Source organism: Ovis aries, chromosome 5 (assembly GCF_016772045.2).
Source record: "Ovis aries strain OAR_USU_Benz2616 breed Rambouillet chromosome 5, ARS-UI_Ramb_v3.0, whole genome shotgun sequence".
Lineage (NCBI taxonomy): Eukaryota > Metazoa > Chordata > Mammalia > Artiodactyla > Bovidae > Ovis > Ovis aries.
The window spans coordinates 55151755-55171816 of record NC_056058.1 but is presented as its reverse complement, the minus strand read 5'-3'; the positions used below and the strand labels follow the sequence as shown (position 1 = coordinate 55171816).

The following is a 20062-nucleotide window of genomic DNA, read 5'->3' as shown; positions in this document are numbered from 1 at the left end:
AGTAATGCTCAAAATTCTCCAAGCCAGGCTTCAGCAATACGTGAACTGCGAACTCCCTGACGTTCAAGTTGGTTTTAGAAAAGGCACAGGAACCAGAGATCAAACTGCCAACATCCGCTGGATCATCGAAAAAGCAAGAGAGTTCCAGAAAAACATCTATTTCTGCTTTATTGACTATGCCAAAGCCTTTGACTGTGTGGATCACAATAAACTGTGGAAAATTCTGAAAGAGATGGGAATACCAGACCACCTGACCTGCCTCTTGAGAAATCTGTATACAGGTCAGGAAGCAACAGTTAGAACTGGACATGGAACAACAGACTGGTTCCAAACAGGAAAAGGAGTACGTCAAGGCTGTATATTGTCACCCTGCTTATTTAACTTCTATGCAGAGTACATCATGAGAAATGCTGGACTGGAAGAAACAAAAGCTGGAATCAAGATTGCCAGGAGAAATAGCAATCACCTCAGATATGCAGATGACACCACCCTTACGGCAGAAAGTGAAGAGGAGCTAAAAGCCTCTTGATGAAAGTGAAAGAGGAGAGTGAAAAAGCTGGCCTAAAGCTCAACATTCAGAAAACAAAGATCATGGCATCCGGTCCCATCACTTCATGGGAAATAGATGGGGAAACAGTGGAAACAGTGTCGGACTGTTTTTTTGGGCTCCAAAATCACTGCAGATGGTGACTGCAGCCATGAAATTAAAAGATGCTTACTCCTTGGAAGAAAAGTTATGAGCAGCCTAGATAGCGTATTCAAAAGCAGAGACATTACTTTGCCGACTAAGGTCCATCTGGTCAAGGCTATGGTTTTTCCAGTGGTCATGTATGGATGTGAGAGTTGGACTGTGAAGAAGGCTGAGCGCCAAAGAATTGATGCTTTTGAACTGTGGTGTTGGAGAAGAGTCTTGAGAGTCCCTTGGACTGCAAGGAGATCCAACCAGTCCGTTCTGAAGGAGATCAACCCTGGGATTTCTTTGGAAGGAATGATGCTAAAGCTGAAGCTCCAGTACTTTGGCCATCTCATGAGAAGAGTTGACTCATTGGAAAAAACTCTGATGCTGGGAGGGGTTGGGGGCAGGAGAAGAGGACGACCGAGGATGAGATGGCTGGATGGCATCACGGACTTGATGGACTTGAGTCTGAGTGAACTCCGGGAGATGGTGCTAAAGAGGGAGGCCTGGCGTGCTGCAATTCATGGGGTTGCAAAGAGTCGGACGCGACTGAACTGAACTGAACTGATATGATCAACACTCCAAAATATAAAATTAAATACTGTATCCATATATGTTTGCATTAAAGAAAACTCTGAAAGGATACAAAAATGACAAGGTAATGCACTGGGGGTGGGAAGGGATCAGATGAGGTGAGAGAGACTTTCATGATATACCTTTATATTGTTAGATTAACTAAATTGCCTACTCAAATATTTAAAATATTTTTAAATTAGTTGAAAAATAAATTTTGACATGAGAATGGTGTGAAAACATCATTTTATGTTTTAAGTAAAACATGAAAAAGGCTGCTCTATTTTGTTAACTTTTTCAGACTCTTTAATGGAGAGAACCAGAGAAGTTATTAAAAATTAAATGTCAAGATATTTATATTATGTTATTTAAACCAAATTTAAGTCACTTCCATGGGTCCTATCCCTCAGGAAGAGCTAAAGAGGATATTAAAAGTATAATACAGATTCTGCTTACACTGCAACTGTTACACGTTTTACACAAATAACTATTTCTAAAATGTCAAATTTTTTCTTCAGAAAAGCATCTTTTCATAAACTTTTTAGGTTATTAATTTGTGCAGTAAGCATTTCCATGATTATAAAATGGTAAGCTCTTCTTACACATAACTTTAACACAAATTAATCAGACCATTCGAAAGACTTTATGATCAGAAGACTGTTTTCACATGCCTATGTATTTCTTAAGCACTTTTTAAAACATGTATTACTTTTGTAATTTAAAAGATACACACATTACGACTATCTTTAGTTAAAACTAAGCAATATTAATTAATAACATTTAGAAAATACTCATCTGTACTGAAAGAATTCTATATTAATTTTGTATAAAAAGCCTTAAAAACGCACAAAAAATATATAATTCTTTGTTTCAGACTGAGAAGCCATATGACTATCTTTTCTTTTTCAGAAGATACTTCAGCTAAAGGATCCTTTCTCATTACTAACAACTATCTCAACTAGTAAATATAAAATATCCACATTCCTGTTTGTCCATTCAGCAATATTTATTGAGTACCTTCTATATGTCAAGTCTGTAGGTTTCGACTCTCCAATTTTAACAATGGAAAAGACATACGGGAGGCGGAGAGAGACACACACGGATAAACAGGCAGATTAACATATAACATGACAGGAAGTAACAAATGTCATGAAAAAATAATAAAGCAAAAATGGGAAGAGGAGAGAGTGACCTATACTGTATGTAGGATGTTCAGGGGAAACCACCCTGAGAAGATGACATTTGAGAAGAGGCCAGAAACCATGAGAAATCGTGTTTCAAGCAAGGGTAAAACAGTGTTCAAAAGCCCTCAGCTGTGAACATGTTTGCCATGCTGAACAGCAAGGTGGTCCATGTGGCTAGAATGGAACAAATGACAGGGAGTGGGAGGAGATGAGGTCAGAGAAGCAGCAGGGAGGCCCCTAGGAAGCTCGGCAGACTAGGAACAAGATTTTGCTAAGATGAGAAGTTAAACACACACAGAGAAGAGGCGCATGCCCATTTCTTCTTGCATATCAAGAAGCCCCAGTCAAGAAGGAGAAAAACAGTTACCTTCATTGTCTTAATAAACAGTAAGAATAAGCACCTTCATTATCTTAAAAATTGTTACTCTTTAACCATTAACTTAGGCTCTACCACAAGCTCCAAGGATTCATTCACTTAAAAAGTACTTGAATTACCACTGCCTCAATATTGGAGAGGAGCAGAATAGGAAAGGGAAAAAAATTTTGCTGAATACACGATAAATAATTAAACATGAAAAGGTATATTCAAGTATTTAAACAACTCTGACCAATTTCTTTCCTTTCAAGCTTCAAGATTTTATCAGGAAGTTTTAAATTTAAAATCTCTATTTAAATACTTGGTTGAAGGCCTATAATAATTACCTTTTTGTAAAAATACGTCAAGTTGATCGGCACAAAAGGCTTTCAATTCTTTCTCAGGTTTGTCCTTCTTGACCAGTGCTACAACATAGTTGGCTAAGGCTGAAGGGTCAGCATCACATCTAGTTAGACAAAGAGAAAACAAGTATTTTTAAACATTTTTTTCAAATACTGATGTCATTAACGAAACCACCCCTATTTTGGAAGGCTTCAAGTAAAAACCTTTATTTTAAAAAATGACTGCAAACACGGGCAACTATCGCTAACAAAGAGCATATTTTTATATATATATTACAGTTAAGTTTTTCTTTTCCTGCTTATTTTTATAAAATAATGTGCCTCCTATTTTCAATGTTCCAATTATACTCAGAACTTTGGACTGAATCTACATTTATTTACTCTCAATGGTAATAGGGAAAGGGTGGCAATGGACTCTTAAGGTGCAGCTTGACTCCCAGGCTGTAGAAGGGCTATAGATCTGCTCAGGAACTCTGTTCTGAGTGATCAAAGAAGAAGCAGGGTAACTGATGGGACAGCTTTTCCATTCTCTGTAACGCCAAGCACCAACATCTAAAAATGGCAATTTCTACCTCTAATCTCTTCAGTGAGTATTTTAGGATCATTTTAAGACAAAAAGTAAGAACACAAAAAGCATGTCACCTTAAATTTTACTGGCAAAAACTTCAGCAGCTATTAGGAAGAAAGAAAAGACTGGGGAGTTAGAACAGGAAGGGTAAGAGAAGTGCTGAAAGGGCAGCAGAGATAACCTTTATCTACGTCACTTTCTTTCTAGTCAGTAGTAACCTGGCTTTGCCATTCCAAATTATCTCTTATGCCAGGGCGGCACAAGATCCTTGAGTTGCCAACTCCTAATGTACAGCAATCCACCAGACTTAATATTTTATATATATTACAAGTAATAGAAAGTTTTCTCCTTATAAAAAATATACATACACATGCTTATATATTTATATTCTATTTTCCCCATAAATGTACATTTAAGTGTCATATATCCTTTGTGGCTTCACAGCACTGTTGTGAAGATAAAATGAAAAAACTCAGAATGACAGGAAGTAAAATCATTATGCAAGCAAAATGATTATATCCCTATAAAACACTAATCTTATTCTATGATCCTTGGGCCTCTACTATAAATCAGAAAGTTAAAAAAGTTCCAGCTCAAGGTATCAATCACATTTCCAATAACATTATGAGATTAGTAAGTAAAAAACAACACCCTTACTTCCTTTCTAGTATATACTTTTAAAACATTTATGCACCAAATTCTGAGAGCAAATTTCAATTCTATCAATTTTACAAAACTCAAAACTAACTTAAAAAAAAACGATGGGCAAATGTCAGACTGCACTAGGGATCTAAGTACACGGATGATGAGTTATGTATTAATTAAAAGAAAGCTGGGGTCTTAAATAAAACGATTGTATTTTGGAGAATTATGAACAGATTACCTTAATAAATCCAACTGCTAAATTCTAAAATGGACATATAGCATCTCCACTTACATTCAAAACACAGAGAGAAAGGATTTATTTATTTAAATAACTAAGAATGGCAGAAAAGAAGCAATGTTATTTTCCCTGATCTTACGGGAACCTTCAAGGAGTCTCAGGACCTAACAGGTATAACACTGAGTAAGAGTATGAGGTTTCCAGTGAGAAACAGGCAAAACTCAGATTACTGGAAAATGAGGGGAGTTAAACAAATCCAGGTTATCTTATACATATAGTTTGTATTCAGACTCTAAAAAACAAATGCAGAATTAGGTTGTTTCTGATGAAATACATTTTGATGTAACAGTGATAAAACTCAAGATGAATAGTTACAAGAAGGTAAGAGTAGACACCAAGAAAAGAGTGATTATAGATTCTAAATATTTGTTTAATATGAATGAACAAGTGATTGTTAATAAATGATAGTTTGAATTCTGCACCAAATACAAAAAGCACATTTATAACCAAAGGAATGGGACCATTTAAATCTAACAGCTCCTACTATGTATCCATAAAGTGCACTAAGAATGAAGGAAATCACCAGTCTGAAATAATGAGTCACATCAATTGAATGATGAAACAAATACATTGGGAAGTTTTTGCTGTGACTTTTTTTTGTACCTTTATGATTGCTCTTATTTATTCTTTCATCACCACTTACCATATACTCTTTTAAAACTGACATTAAAATAGTATAGTAGCTATGGTACCAATAGTAGCTATAATAGCTACTATAATAGTAGCTACTATTACAGCTACTATTAAAATAGCTACTATTATAGCAACTATAATATTATAGCTACTATTATAATAGCTATACTATAATAGTAGTAGCTACGGTAGTAGCCATACTATAATAGTAGCTATGGTACCAACTTTCCTGGACAAGGAAAAGGCTACCCACCCCAGTATTCTGGCCTGGAGAATTCCATGGACTGTACAGTCCATGCGGTTGCAGAGTCAGACGCGACTTAGAGACTTTCACTGACACGGCCATGATACCAATACTAATAGTAGAGCAAAAAGACTTTCAGAAGTATGTCACAAAAATATGAGCATGACTAAGACCCTTGATGGAGAAGGCAATGGCACCTCACTCCAGTACTCTTGCCTGGAAAATCCCATGGATGGAGGAGCCTGGTAGACTGCGGTCCATGGGGTTGCTAAAAGCAGGACACGGACTTCACTCTTACTTCTCACTTCCATGTATTGGAGAAGGCAATGGCAACCCACTCCAGTGTTCTTGCCTGGAGAATCCCAGGGACGGGGGAGCCTGGTGGGCTGCTGTCTATGGGGTCGCACAGAGTCGGACACGACTGAAGCGACTTAGCAGCAGCAGCAAGACCTTGATAGGTTACAAGACGAATGCAGGGCCACTTCCTACTTCTCTTACACAAAAACAGTACCCAAAGAGTATTTAAAATCTTTTTGCTCTTGGGACTTCCCTGGTGGTCCAGCGGCTAAGACTCCACTCTCCTAATGCAAGGCATCTGGCTTTCAATCCCTGCTCAGGGAACTAGATCCCACATGACGCAGCTAAGAGTTCACATGCTGTAATGAAAGATCAAAGACCCCATATGCTGCAGTTAAGACCCAGTGCAGCCAAAATAATTAATTTTTTAAAAAATTCCCTTTTAGCTCTTCATTTATAACCAAAGCTTATGGAAATTCATTTCTGCTTAATTATAGGGACAAAGTATATCTTGGAAAGAAATTTTAAAATTATGGGGCCATGGCTATGTTCAACACATGTTTCTAGACAAAAAGGGACTTCCATTATAACAAAGAGATTAGGAAAGGTAATAATATACACCAAACAGTACTATTCTATAGTCTTTAAAAGGTCTTAATAGCATGTGTGTGCATGTGCTAAGTTGCTTCAGTTGTGTTTCTTTGCAGTCTTACGAACTGAAGCCCACCAGGCTCCTTTGTCCATGGAATTCTCCACGCAAGAATACTGGAGTGAGTTGCCACGCTTTCCTCCAGGGGATCTTCCCAACCCAGGTATCAAACCCACATCTCTTATGTCTCTTGCACTGGCAAGTGGGTTCTTTACCATTAGCCCCACCTGGGAAACCCCTTAACAGCACAATCAATTATTATTCATTTTACAGATACCTAAATTTGTAAACATGTAAAGACAAATCAAGTGATCCATTCAAAACCAGGGAGACAGCTTACCTGTGGAACTAAAACTCAGTTTCAATTCCATGCAAGTAAAATCTATCACAGCATATACATTTTTTCTAATGTGTATCTGCACAACAAATTAATGTGTTCTAAGCCTCAATCGGTAATCACTTTTCAGTTAAAGAACCATAAGAAGTTTCCTAAAGTTTAGCGGAAGTTACAAATGAGGATTCTTTTTAAAACTCACATCTTGCATAATGTTCTACAAACATGTTTCCATTATCTATTTTTATTTAAAAGAATAAAAATTACTTAGAATGAATTTTTATCACGAGAAGTTAATAGAAATATTGCCCAGAAATGTCTTATCTGTAAAAATCTCAAATCTGTCTTTTTTCTTCTTTATGAAATCACCATTGCAGGTATTAACACATCTGCTGAGCTATCAACTTAGCCTTGCAGATACTTTTAGTAATCTGATTTTCTCAATATGCTTAGCTGGTGGCTACTGCACTACTACTACTGTGTAGGAAACAAAAATATTAGGTCTTCCACGTCTTTTCAAATGAAAGCTTTCATAGTCCCCATTATTAGTTAGGGGCTTTCATGAATGAAGACGATGTGAAAGAAAATATCCCTAGATTTATCTGGAGGGGAAAAATAGATGTTACTCAGTTGCAGACACCATTGTGATACCCTAGCACAGACACACTCAGAAAATGAGACTACTTAAAAAAAAAAATCATACTTTTCTAATTGTGACCAACCTAAATACACATATGAGGACATTGATTAGACATTTATTAAATGTTAAGGAAATGACAACCTTCTTGCTGGGTAATGGAATTACTTTGAGCAAGACAGACCTTGCCCCTCAGTCACAAGGAAATGAAAAAAAAAATTATAGTACAAAATATCAAATGGCTAAACAAAGAGATTAATAATGAAGTAACAACACTGTGAGAGGACGAGACAAGACATTGGTAGGAAACGAGGCTATGAAGGCAATATATGGCTCCTAACCTACAGCAAATGGGCCAGAGAAAGTGAAGTCAGAAATATTTAGGAGTCAGGCCAAAGGACATAAGAACAAGTATGTTCCTAACTTAGTATACTAAAACTTGCCAAGAAGTCTTTGGGCCAGAGTAAGTCTTCTATGAAATAGTGAGTGGTCTCCTTAAATACATCCTACAGAACTTTAGAGGGACATCAATTCTTTGAAGCTACTACATACATTTTAGAAAATTATCAATACTTTTCAGTCTTAAGAACATACCCACAAAATACTCATTTTATCCTTGCAGTTCATTTATTAAAAGGTGAGATCTAACAAGCTGGTACATGGTGATTTTTCTTCCCATTTGAGCAACTGCAGAGATTTCTAGTCAAAATTAATTTGGTAAGGATTGCAAATGTACAAACAGCATGTAAACTTTAGAGTTCAACCCAAATATACACCCCAACCACTGCATCAATAGAATTATCCCAATGAACATTACTGTGTCTTTCCCATCATACTCAGAAATGACACAAAGTCAGTGTTTTACAGCATTTTGTTTTTTTTTACAAAGACCTTGATATGGCCTAAACTCACAGAAACTGCACATCAGGTTGATGGGTTTCTCTACCAATTCTTGTCTAGGGCCTGCAATGAGAACCTCTCATGCACTAGACTGATTATTCTGTAAGTGGGAGAAGGACTTAAACACTAGTATTAATAAGTATCTTTGCAAAAAGAGTTTAATATATTTTCACATTTCAAAAACCGTAAAATTCATTTATATTTAATGATTCTGGTACATAAAATACTTTTTATAGTCTGCATCATTGCGAGATAGGTAAAAGGTAAAAGGTTAATATAATTAATTGTTTAACACAGAAAGGTGAGAAAACTGTCCAAAGTCAGTGACTTAAATACAGATCTAGAAACTAAATGCCCTGCATCGCACAATGATGCTCTACCAAAACAGATGACAGATAAACGGATAAATGCAACTGTCCAGAAAGTATTACAAACCCTATCACTCTCTTCAAAACATGTATCAAGGCAATTTTGGGGGGGTTATTCATAGCTTTTTTTTTTTTCCTTTCAGTTTGACATATAATTGACATACGGAACTATTTATGTCCGAATTGTACAGCATTAATGATTTTACTTACATATATGAAATGTTACCATGATAAATTTAGAGAACATTTATTTCACACAGATACAAAATAAAAACAAAAAAACACGTTTTTTCCTTGTCGTGAGAAGTCAGGATTTTATCTCAACTTTCATATGTAACACACAGCAGTGTTAATTATATTAATCATGCTTCACATTCTTAGTACTATTTATCTTGTACCTGGAAGTTTGCACCTACTTACTATCCTCGTCCAACTCTCCTCACAACAACCCCACCTCTGGTAATAACAAATCTGATCTCTTTTTCTATGAGTTTGTTTGTTTTTGAAGTAAAATTGACTTAAAGCACTTATGTTAGCTGCTGGTGTACAAAGCTGTGATGTGGTATTTCTATACATTACAAAATTATTATCACAAGACAAATTTTTACAATAAACCTAATAAGCAGTAGTGAATTAGATGTACTTATACATATCCAATATATATAAAATAAAAATAACTTAAAACATTCTTCATTAAAGACAACATTTTTGGTAGAAATGCATGTTTGTTATTTTAAATTGCTTGCTTGAATGTTTTCTAAACTTGTAGAAATTTCTCCACTGGCTGATTTATCCTCTAGATTTACTTAGAACCTTATCTTTAAGGAGTCCAGATAGTTCAAGTGAACAGTTATTTGTAATAAAAAGAAATCATGACATGTCCTACTCATGTATAATCCCTACAGTAGTCTCTATAACTAGGATATCTAGAAGATTTTGAAACTGAAGAAAGATGAGGACCCCAAACAAGATCTGTGTTCAGTCTGTTCATGCAGCAGTAGGAAGAGAGATAAACTCCTGGACTAAGATGGTTTCTCTCCCTTTTACTGCACTGCCAATGAAAATGGTACTGGGTGGCCCGCAGCTAGTTCAGAAGTGTTTTCTTCTAGACTCCCTCCTCCCCCTCCCCATCCCTCCTCTAATAAGGTAACAGATATGCCCCACATCTACAAAAGGAGTGGAAACAGATAAGCTCTAACAGAATGAGATTTCTAATTTGTCTATGGGGCACAAACACATACAGACTAGACTGATTTCATAATATTCTGCTACATGACTTCATTTCACTAATGACAAGGTGGACCATACTTAAAAATCCCTACAAATCTAAACCTTTTATAATTCAGTTACTTTTTTTTTTTTTTTTTTTTTGGCCATCCATGTGGCTTGCAGGATCTTAGCTCCCAGAATGGGGATTGACCCAGGTTCACGACAGTGAAAGCACAGAGTCCTAACCACTGGACCACCAGGGAATTCCCTAAATTTAGAAATTTTTAAATTAAGCTAAATAAGAAAGTGCAACAGGAAATCATGTACATAGCTACAGTCTGATTAAAACATATCCACTGCAACTACATTATATGAAAGCCTGACAACTGCTCTGAAATGCTATGTTGTAGCAACATGCCAATCTCCCATGAAAATTTTCTTGAATCTGGAATATGCAAAAAGTAAACTTACAAATACAACTCACTTCAGCATATCATTTCTTACATTTTAGGATATCTAAACAAAAAATACTCTCCCATGTCAACATACTAAGAATGAGAATATATGTGACATTTCCACTTGCCTTTACTATTATTAACACTTTCACCCAAAACCATTACCTATGAGTTAAAAATAAGTATTTATTTTGTAGTTTATTTTGTAATTTTGTAGTTCTAGGAAAATTATCTACATTATTAAGTCTAAGCAGTGATTTTAGATCTTTCTTAACACTAAAAAAGTAACAAAAATAATCTTTAAAAGAGGCATGATGTGACCTTTACGTTGAAGTTATATCTCAAAACAAGTGGGGAAACTAATCATTTTGACAGATAACTTTTATCCGTGAAAATTACAAAATATATATGAACAAAATCAGTATAAATCATCCAAAAAATCTGGTGAAAACACCCTAGGGACACTTAAGTTCCCACCCAAACTAAACTCTGACAATAAGAAAAAAATAAAAAATATTACCCAGACCAAAACATTTTAGGGAGCTTTAAAAAAATAATTAACTATAATATTAAAACTTGTCACCTTCTACTGAAGATATAAAATACATATTTAATACTTTTGGAAGTATTACCAACATTTAATACTTTCAAAAGTATCCACCATCCAAGTAAAAACACAAAGGTTCTCCTGTTCTATATTTTAATAGACCTTTTTCTATTCTTAGCCTCTTCCATATATGGTCAATTTCACCAACTCTACTTCATGATTTCCCACCTTCATCACAATCCATTTCCACCTTTGTGCTCCAATCTTGATACTGTATGTAGGAAAAGTATGATGCACACTCAAGAGGCCCATATTCTTCAATAAAACTTTTAAGTGTGCCCAGAAGTCATCTGCATTTTACTTAGACCATCACTAATGTAAAACTCAGAAGTCCTCAGTGTACATTCATTCCTACCTGTGCTCTAGTCATACACACGTCCTCAGAAAGCAAATACCACTTTGGACATCAAAATTCCCTTAATGCTGTCTCACCTTCCCATCCTACCATCTTCACAAGGCTGACACACTGGACTACAAATGAGTCTTCCTAGGTGTTAGAATCCCACCCCAAGAAACAGAAATAGCAAAACATCAAAAGTTAGTTAATAGGGTTTCTCAGGAGCACAAGGAAATAGACAAACAGGGAAGTAGCAGTCTCCTAACAACCAACTTCACTACACCTCCCGAATTACCCTTTATTTCCACCTCTGCAAAAACTCAATTTTTCCACTAAAATTATTTGATCTAATGAATCAAAGTCTGCTCATGTCTTCTTCTACTCCTTTTCTTTCAGCCAGAAAGCCCTCACCTCCAGTAGGAGGAAAAGTAATAAGTAGAAATGACAAAGGGGCAACAAACGATTCCTTCCCTTCCCATGCCTTCTTTCCCAAGAGAGTTAGTTATCACCTCCTCCCACCCTCCCTCCAGCTTTTCCTCTTCGCTTACAGAGATACCTTTCAGAGACTACCTATACCCCAGTGTCCCAAATTAACATTTCAACATCTCATCCCTTTAAAACGGTTACAAAACCAACAAAAAGTTCGTATCTTCGCTATTCCTTTATTTCAAGGGTCCCAACAATATTTCCACCATACTACTCCAGATATCAGAAACAAGCCCCTCACCAATAATCCTACACCCCAATCCTCTCAGTAGTTACAAAACTCTTTCCACTACCCGTTTCATTATTCCAATACCTGCATCTAAAAATCCCTTGGTGCTGCCGGTATACCCCTTTCAGCCTGTTCTCCAATAAAATTAGATACTCGAGTACTCCTTTCAACCCCCAATCAAACTTACAAAAACCTCACTTTTCCCAACCCCTAATGGTATTTAAAAATCATCAGCTTTCTTGGCACTATCAACTCCTCAATAATAGCATCCCTTAATAGGCTTATCAAATTCCTAATAATTCCCAAAACACTTCAGTGTCCACAAATCCCTATCCACTACCCTATTTTAATTCAATATACTTGAACCCTTAGAACTCATCAGTAATCGCTATAAAGCCTTTAATGTCCCTATTCTCCTTTTCTTCCTTCCTGCTTCCTAAAGGTCCCCAATACTCCACTTCTAGATCGTTTAGTCCCGGAATAATATTGTTTGTAAAACCCTTGATATCCTGCTACTCCCTTCTATTCAAATCCTAAAATCCCTCAAGAGCCCCGATTACTCTCTCAGTTCTCAAAAAGCAGTATTTTAAATTCCCTCACTTCCAGCTACCCTTTTGAGCACCCCAAAATGTGTATTTCAAAAGCCCTCGCTGTCCTCCCCGCGCCGCCCCCCCGCCCCGTTCCCAGAGCCACACCGCCTCTACGTCCCTTGCTCTCCTCCCCCCACCCCCCTACAATGGTGATAGTACTACAGAGAAGACGTCGCCGGGACCTCCCGACCGCTGCCCCTCCGCTCCGCCCTCCCCCACGCCGCTTCCCCTCCCCCCACGCCCCCGCGGGCCCCCAACGCCCACGTTCGCCAGCCCCGGCCCAGCCTGCCTCACTCACATCGGCTCCAGTAACTTGGCCAGCCAGGACTTGAGGGCATCCACATCCTCTATGAGCATGGTGCAAGGAAGGCGGGCTCGGCCGCCGCTCTTGTTAGGGCCTGCCGCGAGTCGCCCCCCGCCGCCTCCTCACGCCTTCTTCACAGCTCCGGGTGCCTCAGCCCACCGGGCATCTTAGAGGACTTCAACCTACTCCCCCGGCCGGGGCCTAACAGGAACTAACCCAAGAGCCCTCGCTCAACCTAGGCCGACGGCACAGGAGGCGGGGAGATAGCGTCGAGTGGCGAGCGCTGGAACCAATAGGAAGGAGAGGGCCGTGCGCGCAAAGCCAATGAAAAGGCTCGTTCACCCCGCCCGCCGGTCGTACCCAGTAAAGGAGGAGGGATTTAGCAAGGTAGGTAGAGAGCTTACGTGAACTCCTGGTGCAAGATGGTATCTTGGAGAAGGTGCTGTGGCTCTTAAAGGGGCCGCGGCACTTTTTTTTTTTTTTTAAGCACGCCGCCGCCCGCCGCGGAATACCGGTGTCTGTGCTGGGAGTGCCTGGGGGAACCCGGTGAGCCCCTCAGCCTGGTTCCTTCCTCCCGTTTTTTTCCTGGAAACACACACTAGTGTCCCGAAATGACTCAGCTGTAGTAAATCTGCAACATAACGTGCAATACGTTCACGTTCGACACTGTGCACAGAACGCAAAATTTTACTTTTTTTTCCTCACACGCTCATTTTGCTCGGCACGCATGCTGGTATCTTTTGCTGCTGTGCTTAAATTATGCACAATGCTATGGCAACCCTTCCTTGGACTCCAATAATCGTCATTTTAAAAACGTGGCGCAACGGTTGCAAAAGACAGAAGCCATTTCAATTTTATCAGTATTTTTAGTATATTCTCTATAAGGAAGAAAAAGGATTCCATTTTTTAAAAAATTCTCTTTTCATTGCTTCTCTAAAGTTCGATGGGGATTTTGTGCAGGGAAGATGTTGGTCAGCAAAAAAGTTTTTAAAAATAATATTTAAAAAATTGAAATCACTGAAATGGGCAAATTGGTTTGTACTAGATAAAAAATTCTCTTTTGGAGTTTTGAAATGACTGGCTTGGCACTGGTGTTAGAATGTTTATTCAACAACGATTACTGAGCACCTGCTATACACCAGCACTGTGTAAGGCACTGAGATTCCAGTGGTGAGCAAAACAAACAGTCCTTCTTCCTAGAAAGCCGGACAGTTTATGAGATTATGCATTGTAATCATAACATTATGAAAAATACCTGATGAGCATACACCTCATATAAAAGAGATGGGTCAACCCAAAATAAGCAGGCAGACTGTAATATACGTATGTAGCAGATGTAGGCAAATTTTTTCTGTAAAAGTCTCAGTTCAGTCAGTTCAGTTCAGTTGCTCAGTCGTGTCCACTCTGCCACCTCATGAATTGCAGCACGCCAGGCCTCCCTGTCCATCACCAACTCCTGGAGTTTACTCAAAGTCCATCGAGTTGGTGATGCCATCCGGACATCTCATCCTCTGTCATCCCCTTCTCCTCCTGCGCCCAATCCCTCCCAGCATCAGAGTCTTTTCCAATGAGTCAACTCTTCGTAAAAGGCTAGACAGCAAATATTTTTTGGTTTTGTGGGCCATGAGGTCTCTGACAACTACCCAACTGTGCCCTCTTGGCATGAAATAGGTCATAGGTAATATGGAACAAATGACTGTGGCTGTGTTCCAATAAAAGGTGTATGAAAATTTCAACGTGAGAGTGTTTTCATGTGTCACAACATATTATTCCCTTGATTTTTTTTCTCCAACCACTTTAAAGTGTAAAAGTTATTGTTACCTCACAGGTGTCCAGGAACAGGTGCCAACATGGTCTGGCTTGCAGGCTAGTTTGTGGACCCCCTACATGTGTGTGCACCCAACTCTTGGCAACCCTGTGGATTGTAGTCCACCAGGCTCCTCTCTCCATGGGATTCTCCAGGCAAGAATATTGGAGTGGGTTGCCATTTCCTCCCCCAGGGGACGTTCCCGACCCAGGGATATAAGCCGCGTTTCCTGTGTCCCCTTCATTGGCAGGCGAATCTTTACCCCTGAACCACTTGGGAAGTGACCCAGGTGGCATTATTGGTAAAGAACCCGCCTGCCAGTGCAGGAAATGTAAGAAACCTGGGTTCCATCCGTGCGTAGGGAAGGTCCCCTGGAGGAGGAAATGGCAACCCACTAAAGTATTCAGTTCAGTTCAGTTCAGCGGCTCAGTTGTGTCCAACTCTTTGCCATCCCATGGTCTGCAGCATGCCAGGCTTCCCTGTCCATCACCAACTCCCGGAGCTTACTCAAACTCATGTCCATCTACTAGGTGATACCATCCAACCATCTCATCCTCTATGGCCCCTTTCTCTTGTGTTCAATACTTCCCAGCGTCAGGGTCTTTTCTAGGGAGTCAGTTCTTCGCATCAGGTGGCCAAAGTAATGGAGTTTCTGCTTCAGCATCAGTCCTTCCAGTGAATATTCAGGACTGACTTCCTTTAGGATGGACTGGTTGGATCTCCTTGCAGTCCAAGGGACTCTCAAGACTCTTCTCCAACACCGTAGTTCAAAAGCATCAATTCTTCGGCGCTCAGCTTTCTTTATAGTCCAACTCTCACATGCATACGTGACTACTGGAAAAACAACAGCTTTGTAATGTCTCTGCTTTTTAATATGCTATCTAGGTTGGTCATAGCTTTTTTTCCAAGGCGCAAGTGTCTTTTAATTTCATGGCTACAGTCACCATCTGCAGTGATTTTGGAGCCCACAAAAATAAAATTTCTCACTGTTTCCACTGTTTCCCCATCTGTTTGCCATGAAGTGATGGGACCAGATGCCATGATCTTAGTTTTCTGAATGTTGAGTTTTAAGCCAACTTTTTCACTCTCTTCTTTCACTTTCATCAAAAGGCTCGTTAGTTCTTCTTCGCTTTCTGCCATAAGGATGATGTCATCTGCATATCTGAGGTTATTAATACTTCTTCCGGCAATCTTGATTCCAGCTTGTGCTTCATCCGGCCCTGCATTTCGCATGTTGTACGCTGCATGTAGGTTACATAAGCAGGGCGACAATATACAGCGTTAAGGTACTCCTTTCCCAATTTGGAACCATTCTGTTGTTCCAAGTCCAGTTCTAACTGTTGCCTGCACACAGATTTCTCAGGAGGCAGGTAAGGTGGTCTGGTATTCCCATCTCTTTAAGAATTTTCCACAGTTTGTGGTGATCCACACAGTCAAAGGCTTTGGCGTAGTCAATAAAGCAGAAGTAGATGTTTTTATCCTTATCTGTAAGAAGGCAGACAGGATGAAAATCACAATCACAGAAAATTTCAGTATTCTTGCCTGGGAAATCCCCTAGCAGGCTCCAGTCCATGGGATTCCAAACAGCAGACACAACTGAAGAGACTTGGCATGCACACATGCACCTGGGAAGCCCGGACCCCTTACATAGCGAAATAATAGGTAAAAATAAAAGTGAAACACACTTAGAAATTATCTGGTGAACTTCCTTCACTGTTATCTCCTACCCAACTCTGCAGCTGAGTCAAGTCCACAGAGACTAAGTAACATCTGGATCTTCTAACAGCAAGCCCAGAGCTTTGACACATTCAGCTGTTACCTTTTCTTCTCTCTCTCCTCCTCTTCTTGCTTTATCCTTATCCTCATTTTCCCTTCACTTCTTTCCCCTGCAGAGATGAAGTATTACCCACAAATGATAGATATTTTAAAAAGAGAAATGTAAAAGTGATTTGCTTAGGCCTGCAGCTAGGCAAGAACTTGATGGCATGATTGATATGGAACAGGAAATGCCTTTTTCACAATAAATCACTCTGCTGCCAGAATTTCAAAGTACTTTTCAAATGTAATATTTATAGAACAAATTTCCAAGCCTTACTTCAGAGATGAGGGTGCCGAGATACGGGCTTTTTAGTGACCGAGGGCGTCATTTAATCAAGACTATTACAGGGAGTAAAACAGACATGATTATGATAGTCATATTTGGGTTTGCAGACCATGGATAGTTTTTTCCTTTTCCCTATTTTTTCAAGTTATGATGTCATTACTTTTCTAAACTGAGTAGGATAGCATTGATGGATAGATATAAGCTCAGTATTTGAATATAGATGTCAAACTCGAAACCATACCTTGAGAAAGTGGCATCTATGGAAGAGTCGCTTTTCCAGAAGTGGAATACAATACGATGAATCCCACTCCATTTCCTAGATAGTTGGTCAGTAGCCACGGTCCAGAGTTTTCCTTATGCTTTATTTGTTGTATGCATAGAACTGACTCATCTGAAGTCCACGAATGAATGAAGTACTGATTTCAGTCATTCAGTTATTGGGCTACCCTGAAGAGAGTGCCTACACATATGTACTAATTCAACATAACCTATATTAAGCACTGTACAAGGTACCAGATTCTGTGTGCTGGGCTGGGGCAGAGACATAAGTTTGAAGAGTTATATCCATTCACTGGAGAAGGCAATCGCAAGCCACTCCAGTACTCTTGCCTGGAAAATCCCATGGACGGAGGAGCCTGGTAGGCTGCAGTCCACGGGGTCGTGAAGAGTTGGACACGACTGAGGGACTTCACTTTCACTTTTCACTTTAGTGCATTGGAGAAGGAAATGGCAACCCACTCCAGGATTCTTGCCTGGAGAATCCCAGGGATGGCTAAACCTGGTAGGCTGCTGTCTATGGGGTCGCACAGAGTCGGACACGACTGAAGCAACTTAGCAGCAGCAGCAGCAGCAGCCATTCACTGCCTTTTGGGAGCTCAGATTCTGGTGGCCTGATAGGCATTGGAAATAATAATCAAATTCAAGATTGTTGAATACTTACCCTATGCTGGCCGCATGCTAAATATCTCAGTGTATTGCCTATCTGGCTCAGAGTACCCCTGTATAGTAAACAATATTCATAGTCAAGAAAATTGCATCCCAGAAAGGTCATGAAGCTGGAGTGAAGAGGCCCAGCCTTGACCATGTGTGTTAGATTCCAAAGCCCACACCTGTAACTTTCACTTAATCACCTCACTGGCAAACACTGAAATATGAGGTTCATTCAGCAAATACATATTGAACCCATTACCATATCTTAGGCACTGCTCTTGGATAATACAGAGTAAAAATGATTTCAAATAAATGTTCTTTCCTTAGTTAAGGTGGATGTTAACATGAATACTTAACAAATATTGACTTTTCTCTCATTTTATTTGCATAGAGGAGAAAGAAAGAAATCAAAGGAAAAAAGAGATTATTAATATTGGACATTGAAAAGAGAGAGTAACTACAAGAAGAAAAGACATGCTTATTCTGACCAAGTTCTCTTCCTAGGCTTGAGGGCAACTATGTGTTTTCTCCACCAGGAAGAGCTGTCAGTGGGTGATTTCGCACAAGTGTTGTCAGGGGTAGACAGGCTTTGCAAAATCAGACTGCGTTGTGCCTATTTTGGGGCAGGAAGGCTGGCTGAGGGGGATTGGTCCTTATTCTCCAACCTATGAGAATGTCCCAGACTTATAATAAAAGAAGTGGAGAGTCATCTTTGAATTTTCTCTGTGACATTTACAATCACAATAGACTTCCTTCACATGCTGTTAAATTGAACTTTGGTGGAATTTCAAACTAGGAAGCTCATGCTTACAAACAGACCCTGTCATGTCTGTATATTTGTAAATAATCAGCTAATTGAACAGCACACCCATCAAAATGTCAGTCTTTCCTGAGTTTAGGTCCCCTGGAGCAGCCCATCTGGCTCAGAGAAAAGTTGCTTTAGTAAAAGTCTGTCGAATCTTCCTTATACAAAGTCCAGGTGAGTGGGCAGCCAAATTGCCAGTCAATCAGAATAGTCTCTTGGTTATGGAAATATCGATCGTTTTCCTAGGAGAACTATATTAAAAGGATTTTTTTTAAGAAAGTTGTTTCTCTCTAAATACCTCTAAGATTGGCTAATATATATTAAAAAAAAAAACTGGCAACGCTGAATGCCGATAAGGATGCAGAGAAACCGGATCATTCATACTTTGATATAGTGTAAAATGGTACGGCTACTTAGAAAAACACTTTGATATTTTCTCTAAAAACTAAACTTGCAACTACCATATGACCCAACAATTACACTTCTGGGCATTTATCCCAGAGAAATGCAAACTTCTGTTTACACTGAAAAACCTGTACTCAAATGTTTAGAGCAGCTTTATTTATAATAGCCCCAAACAAGAATCAGTTCAGGTGGCCTTAAACAGGTGAATGGTTAAACTGTATAACATACCGTGGAATGGGACTCCATGCTTCCCTCCAGTAAAGAAGGAACTGTTAATACATGTGACAATTTGGATAAATTATGCTGAATGAGGAAAAAAATGCAATACAATATGTAACCAATCCCCAGAGGTTACATATTGTGTGGTTCCATTTATATAAAAGAGGACAGAGATGGGGGTGTGAAGGGAAAGTGGCTATGGTATTTTAGACTAATGAATTAATTTTTGGCTGCCCTGGGTCGTCATTACTGCATCCCGGCCGAGAGTGGAGGCAACTCTCTAGCTGAGGTCTGTGGGCTTCCCAACTGCCAAGGCTTCTCTTGTTGTAGAGCACCGGCTCTAGGGTGCGCAGGCTTAGTAGCTGTGGTGCACTGGCTTAGTTGCCCGTGACATATGGGATCTTAATTCCCCAACCAGGGATCAAACCCATGTCCCCTGCATTGGTAGACAGATTCTTAACCATTGAACTACCAGATTAGCCCCATGAGTGTGGTTTTAAAAAGGCAACATGAGGGATTCTTGTGGAGCTGGAACTGCTCTGTATCTTGACTGCCAGGACGGGTACAGGGAACTACAGGTATGATAATGCTATAAAGAATTTTACACACACACACACACACACACACACACACACACACACACAGAGACGTGCACAAATGATTACATATAAAACGTGTCAATATCAATATTCTGATTATGGTATTCTATAGTTTTGCAAATGTTGCCATCAGGGAAATTAGGACAAGTGTGCAAAAGTTCTCTCTGCATGATTTCTTACAACTGCTTATGATACTACAATTATCTCAATTTTTTAAAAAGTTGGTTCACATGGAGAGAGCCATGTCAACAGG

The 20062-nt window shown here is 39.2% G+C and overlaps 1 protein-coding gene across 4 annotated transcripts in view; it reads right to left on the bottom strand.

Annotated features, from left to right (window-relative positions):
• The window catches only part of RBM27 (RNA binding motif protein 27), a 63869-nt gene extending 50716 nt beyond the window's left edge, over nt 1-13153 (bottom strand). For all 4 annotated transcript variants that reach the window (XM_012178689.5, XM_042250614.2, XM_004008925.6 and 1 more), the window contains exons 1-2: nt 12935-13153; nt 3136-3254 (exon numbers count right to left, since the gene is read on the bottom strand). In XM_012178689.5, coding sequence (XP_012034079.1) covers nt 3136-3254; nt 12935-12993 — 178 coding nt within the window. In that variant the 5' untranslated portion in view covers nt 12994-13153. The remainder of the gene's footprint in view (nt 1-3135; nt 3255-12934) is intronic.
• Between the last annotated feature and the right edge of the window lie 6909 nt (nt 13154-20062).